This window comes from Triticum dicoccoides, chromosome 7A (genome assembly GCF_002162155.2).
Source record: "Triticum dicoccoides isolate Atlit2015 ecotype Zavitan chromosome 7A, WEW_v2.0, whole genome shotgun sequence".
NCBI lineage: Eukaryota > Viridiplantae > Streptophyta > Magnoliopsida > Poales > Poaceae > Triticum > Triticum dicoccoides.
Window position 1 is genome coordinate 47767792 of NC_041392.1, and position 7047 is coordinate 47774838.

Below are 7047 nucleotides of genomic sequence, written 5' to 3' on the forward strand. Positions count from 1 at the left end.
GATCGGTCAGACCAATCTCAGTGACGGTCCACAGCTCGCTGTTTGTTGCCATGAGACGCTTCTTCATCATGGCTTTCCACTTGGGATACTCGTGACCGTCAAAGATGGGGCATGACACAGTCTTCATACCTGTGGTCGACATAACTGAGACTCCAGGCGGTTAAACCAAAATCACACAGAACAAGAGAGTACCAGGCTCTGATACCAATTGAAAGTGTGTTATATCGACTAGAGGGAGGGTGAATAGGCGATTTTTATGAAAATCTTCAAAACATGTGAGTTTCGAAGACAAACGATAGAAATAAACCTATCATCATGCAGCGGAAGATAAACTACACTAGACAGACAATAGTCAAGCATTCAAAGTGAAACCACACTGACTAATAGTAGCTAGGCAGTAAGGATCAGGTACACAGTGAAGACAAATAGATAAAGCAAATAGGCACTGACTTTACAAGAGCCAGCCGTAAATAAAGAGATGAGAAGGATAGAACCAGTGTGTGTGACGAAGACAAAGGTTTGGTAGACCAGTTCCAACTGCTGTGACAATTGTACGTCTGGTTAGGGCGGATAGGTATTTAAACCTGAGGACACTTAGTCCCGGACACTTAGTCATGAGCACACAGCTCAGAACACTTAGTCCTCTCCGTATTCTCCTTGAGCTAAGGTCACACAGACCTTGCCCAATCACTCTGGTAAGTCTTCAAGGTAAACTTCCAAACCTTCACAGACTTCGTTCACCGGCGATCCACAATGACTCTTGGATGCTCAGAACGGACGCCTAACCGGCTGGAGGATTCACAGTCCTCAAGTGTAATAAGTCTTCAGATCACACAGACAAGAAGACTTAAGTGATGCCTAACACTCTTTGGCTCTGGGTGGTTAGGGCTTTATCCTCTCAAGGAATTATCTCTCAAAGGCTTCGAGGTGGGTTGCTCTCAAACGACAAAAACCGTACTTTAACTCTGAGCAGCCAACCGTTTATGGTTGTAGGGGGTGGGTTATTTATAGCCACTAGGCAACCCGACCTGATTTGTCCAAAATGACCCCGGGTCACTAAGGAACTGACACGTGTTCCAACGGTCAGATTTCAAACACACACGGCAACTTTACTTGGGCTACAAGCAAAGCTGACTTGTCCAACTCTGAACAAGATTCGCTCTCATAGTCTTCACTCGAAGACATAGGATTTTGGTTAAGCATCACTTCAGTCATTCTGACTAGTTTTCTTGGACCCCACTTAACAGTACTCTGGTTCCTATGACTCAACAAAGAAGAAAAAAGAACTACGAAAGATCTAAGTCTTCGCGCTCCATAGTCTTCATGCGATGTCTTCTGTTGTCATTGTCTTCAATGTGAATGTCTTCACATACCACCTTTGACTTCAATGTCTTCATACATTTTTAGGGGTCATCTCTGGTAGGAAAACCGAATCAATGAGGGACTTCTACCTGTGTTAGCCTGCAATTCTCACAAACACATTAGTCCCTCAACTAGGTTTGTCGTCAATACTCCAAAACCAACTAAGGATGGCACTAGATGCACTTACACCACTGTCAAACATGGCTGATCACAGCCAGTTTTCCCCTTCCAAGCATGTGATTTTGATCTTGGCATACCCGACTATGTCCCGAGACTCGGCTGTGTCCTGTCAAATATAAGCGCCATCCGATGCGGCGCTTATAATATTTGTGGAGTTAAACTGGATAAGGGTTCGGCTAGGTCCGGTTTAACTCCTCAAAACAAAAAAATTGAGTTATGTGGTTTTTGAGGATCAGCTAGAGATGCTCTTACGCGTATAAATCGTTGTGAAACGACCAATAAACCTGCAAGGAGTTCGTGCATATAAGCAAGTACCCAAGCTCAGGCACAGTTTGCCAAACATGATTCATAAATAGTCTGGACACTTACATAGCAACAGTTTGGACACTTGACCAAGCATGTCTTGTTAATGGACATAATTAGCTCTACATCTTAAACACACTACTGGGATGGCAACACTACATAGTAGATGCACTTCAACTCAGTTGCCAAAGTACATCAGATCAGACTTCGTTGCCATTGGGGACCAACCAACAATGAACTGCACCGTACAGAATCCAAGGTTGCAAATACCGATACTTGTGAGAGACTTTTTGGGCCTGAATTCAACAGAATCTGCATAAAAAATACCTTCCTTCGAGTAGGCTTTCATAGAAACCGTGAGCTTCCCCTGACGTTCCACGCAAACAACGCCTCTTTGAAGGGTAACACGACCGTCTGGATCCACTTTCAATGGTTCTTCTCCAGAGTCAAGCAGCAGAATGTCCTTATCTATGGCAGCAGTACGGGCAACCACACGACCTCTAGAATCATCAGGCCATGACCCTTCAATAATATCAGCAGAGATAATAGTTGCTACAACCGTTCTGGCAAGTAGCGCAGAGGTGACCTCTATAGTGGAAAAATTGCCGTCCCAACGACGACAGGCAAGCTCACCATAACATCCAAAACCATGTGAATATTCAAACCATCGCGCCATCAGTGTTTCATCTTCACACTCTGTTGTGCCCTTCACTTGTAGTTGAATCTCAAAGTCAACGGGGTCGATCAGCACAATCGGGCGACACGGGCCAGTCAACTTCAAAAATGAATCCTGCAAGCCCCATTTGTTACAAGTCAGTGGAACATATCCAAATAGTAATCGACCATCCTAGAGTCAGTATCTTTTCATATTTGGACAATGTGACCACCACCTGCAAGCACTCATCCTAGTCAGATGCATGTGTCCATGTCTGAGCAACACAGGCACCACCACCTTGGATAAAACTGGGGTGGATTCAGCATTACTGTTTTGTGTACACGCTTTAATAGGTAGAGGATGCACAGTAGGTACTTTGGTAGTTCATGGTTGAAATTATACACTATTCCATAAAACATTGCAAGAGAGACTGTCATAAAAGGTACCACGTCACTCTGTAGAGGAAAGCGAGGTAGACTAGACTAACGTTAGCACATAAGCATAGTGGAAAAGCTAACCTAGAAAAAGCTACCATAAGCATTTCCTAGATCTTGAGGTAGGCGTAGGAATGAATCCTGGAAGCAAACAGGAAGAATGCAGGAAGCAACTCACACCATTTTAGCCATATTATGGAAACCATTTCCCACATTAACCATGCGGCCTGTATTTTAAATTTGAAAATGAAACAGAGTAACCGAATTAACAAGCGACCACCCATCCCTTCTCCACCCATATGCAGGCAGCCAAAAAGATTCTCAGCTTGGCCTGAGTCTACAGATGCAGGTCAAGTCTTGATGAGGGAGATGCCCTTAGTATGGAAAAGATATGGAAGTTTATTTTAGTAACAGTAGCAAGAACCAAGAAGAAAAAATACCTGTTGAGTGAGAATTTGGGGGTCATCCCTTGTACGGCTGAACAGAAGGTTGCGATTGTGATCCACGGTGTCTCGAGCGGCAATGAAGCCATATACCTCCACTGGCCACCTGATTTTCCACTCTTCATTCTCCATGACTTGGATGGAGAAGATCTGCAAGAAAGCGCAGGGACCAACATGTGCTGGGATGGTTCCGTATGTATAAAGTATGGGAGTCATAAACGCTGCACACAAGCAAAGGGAAAGATACAACTAATTAGCTCTTGTCACGTTAAGGCCAGAGATCTAAAACTGAGCAAAAAAAAGATCTCCTTTCTAGTTTATGACTAAGTACTTCCTCCGTCCAGAATTAGTTAACGCTCAAACGGATGTATCTAGCACTGAAATACGTCTAGATACATCCGTTTGAGCATCAACTAATTCCGAACGGAGGGAGTAGAAGACAAAAAATCCAAGGTACGCACAAGCAAGCTACAGGTAAGGAACAATGTGATTTGCTTGAGACATAATAGAGTAAGATGAAAAGTAGATTACTGTAGTTTTCCAAAGAACCACATGTGCGGCTCCAAAGATGTTCCCAGGAAGAACGGCGTGTAGCCATGAACCTTTCCTCGTTCGCCAACATCTCCCTGTACGATCCGCCTCCAACTCGCTTGGGACTAAAGATTGTGTTGTTCTTTGCTTGTTTCCCGATCCCACCATGCATTGATTCTTGTATTTCTGTAGCATCAAGCTGTTGCTCTGAGAATGAATCAACAAGTTCTTGTACTGCTTGTGCTGATGGTGGCTGAGCAGTATCTCCGACATGTTCATCACACCTGAAAGGGGACAAGCTCGATGAGTAAGATATTGTATATTTAGCACTAAATATAGACTGTATTATTCTCGACGGTGATTCTGGTATGACAAGTTCAGTGCTCTCAGGAACGAAGGAAAAGGTAAGCGGGAGAGGAAGGAGGCGGGGGCGTTACAGCATGCTCGCTGCGGCGGCGTCCTTGGCAGCCTGCACGGCAGCCAGGCCGCTCCTCGTGGCGGCGATGCCGCCTCCCGCCTCCGCCGACTCCATTCGGGCGGGGCGCGGCTCGGCGAATCGGTCGGGCGCCGACGGCAGGGCGCGTCCGGGACGGGGCGGCGGGATGGGAGGGAGGGGAGTGCCGACGCGGTGCTTGCAGGAGAGGGGACGGGGGGCCGGAGGAAGAGGAAACACGGCGGAGTGGTGGAGATGGGCCCCCGACCTAGCCTCCTGACGGATGTGTAAAACTGGGCCGAGCGTTTTGCCCGCCTGAGGCCCAAACAACAACACAGGCCTCCGGACCAGAACTCTTCTCCCCCTCAAAAAAAGAAAAGAAAAAAGGACCAGAACTCTTCTCCCTTCCGTCTATGAAGTATGGACATATATTAACCTAAAAAAAAGTACCCATAAAAAAAGTCTATGAAGTATGGACATATGGCATGCTGTATGTGCGGAACCGCGGGTGAGATGAAAGTTTAGTGTTTGAGGAACAACCGCCGTCACCGAGATACCTTCAGTCCCTTCGCCTTTCCCTTCAACTATCATCTTAGCGCTGAGAGGTGAGGGACCTCATATAGTCTAGAATTTTATGGTCTTAGTTGGCATCTACCGGTGGTTGTGGGTTGTGGTCTTCGTCAGCATCTAAAGCATGGAGGCGATGTTGGAGAAGGTCATCATGGTGTACCCGGTGCCATGAAGATCCCATGTTGTCTCAGCGTTGCCTCAAGGATGTCGGCGAATGGGTAGGTGAAATCTCTAGCATTATCTTTGGGCTCGCCTTGCCGATGATGAAGCTATTCTAAGATGAGAAAAATAAAAATAAGATAATGTACGGTCCGTGCATCACTAGTAGAAAACAGGGCTTTCGTTCGGCCAGAAAAGAGCATTAATGAGCATTAGTCCCGGTTCGAGCGGCGAGGGCACTGTACATGCATTATTCCCGGTTCAAATGGGACCTTTCGTCCCGGTTGGTGCCACGAACCGGTACTAAAGGGTGCGCCACGAACCGGTACTAATGGTGCAATTTTCAAATCCTACCCCCCCTGTGTATCGCTTTTTCAGTTTTGTAAAAAGCAAAAGAAAATGATAAAAACTTCAAAAGTTAAAATCCTTCGAGATGTAGTTATGTTACCACATCTACTAGTTAGGAAAATTTAAAAACTTAAATTTGGACATATTTTGCAAAAAGTGCAGGAAAAATGTAAAACGACTATAACTTTTGCATACGATGTCAGAAAAAAAAATGTATAATATATCAAAATGTTCAGCATGAAAATCCACATACGATTTTGACTGCCTATGGCCTGTTTGCAAATTTTTAGAATCCTCAAATTCTAAAAGGAAAAAAAGTTATGCTCAAATTTCAGTTTTTTTTGAATTTTTGTTAAATCTGGTCAAACTGTGGTCAAACTACTTATTCAAAAAGTATTAGTGTTACTAAATAATTATTCAAGAATATTAGTGTTACTAAATAATTATTTCAGTTTTTTTGAATTTTGGTCAAATCTGGTCAAACTGTGGTCAAACAATGGTCAAACTACTTATTCAATAAATATTAGTGTTACTAAATAATTATTTCAGTTTTTTTGAATTTTGGTCAAATCTGGTCAAATTGTGGTCAAACTACTTATTCAAGAAATATTAGTGTTACTAAATAAATATTGTTTTTTAGAACAATAGTTTCAAACTCAAACAGTGAAATGTGTGACTTCATGCTCAAGCTAAATTCCTGAGGGTTAATAAGATTGACATCTTACTATTGTCAGGAAAACAACAAGTGCAGACTTGGAAACGAGGGAGAATAGAATCCGAAAGTTAAGCATGCTCAGGCTGGAGTAGTGAGAGGATGAGTGACCGTTCGGGAAGTTAGATGATTTGGAATGATGAAGGGTGATTAGAGATTAGAGGTTAAATTGAGCAGTGAGGAGGGATGATTAGAGATTAGAGGTTAAAATAATTCAGAAATTTGAAAATAAAAAAAAATCAATTTTTTTTCAAAAAGAATCATAAAATTTCCTTTAGTACCGGTTGGTGTTACCACCGGGACTAAAGGTGGACCTCCAGGCAGCGGCCACGTGAACCGGGACTAAAGGGGGAGGCTTTAGTAACGACTCTTTAGTCCCGGTTCCAGAACCGGGACAAAAGGCCCTTATGAACCGGGATTAAAGGCCCTTTTTCTACTAGTGCATGTCGATAATGTCACTCACCCTTCTCTGAACAATCGGATAGGGATGAAGTGGAGAACGGTGGTGAGCCGATGGAGGGTGAAAAGCATGAGCTGGTCAAGACCGTCGTCAATGGCCACCTTAACCAGCGACATCATCATCATCATCATCATCGTCGCACCACATCGAGCCCTATCATCACCACCATCGGTAGAAACATATCGCTGCTCTTTGTTCACTCATGTACTATCGCTCGACCTACGTGAATAAGGGTGACAACATGGGCAGGGGAGATCCACGCCAGCAACTCTCCACTTTGTCGACCACCGCCGTTGCATGAGCTTGACGGTGCATGCTCGGCACCTCTCCGCTTGTTTGCTATCGCCACCTCTCTCCTCTCATGTATTGCCGTCGCCTGCCAGTCTCCGTGATGTCCTGATGCGGTCTCCGTGTGATGTGTCATACTTATGTTTCGGTTAATGTTTTAATGGAGCTT

At 44.4% G+C, this 7047-nt stretch overlaps 1 protein-coding gene across 1 annotated transcript; it reads right to left on the reverse strand.

The window, feature by feature from the left end:
• Positions 1-1846: 1846 nt before the first annotated feature.
• On the reverse strand, positions 1847-4515 carry LOC119330432. The gene is made up of 4 exons (XM_037603536.1): positions 4346-4515; positions 3909-4192; positions 3375-3598; positions 1847-2635 (listed from the first exon to the last, which is right to left on the reverse strand). The coding sequence occupies exons 1-4, from the start codon at positions 4438-4440 to the stop codon at positions 2024-2026; spliced, it is 1215 nt and encodes a 404-aa protein (XP_037459433.1). The 5' UTR covers positions 4441-4515; the 3' UTR covers positions 1847-2023.
• Positions 4516-7047: the final 2532 nt, after the last annotated feature.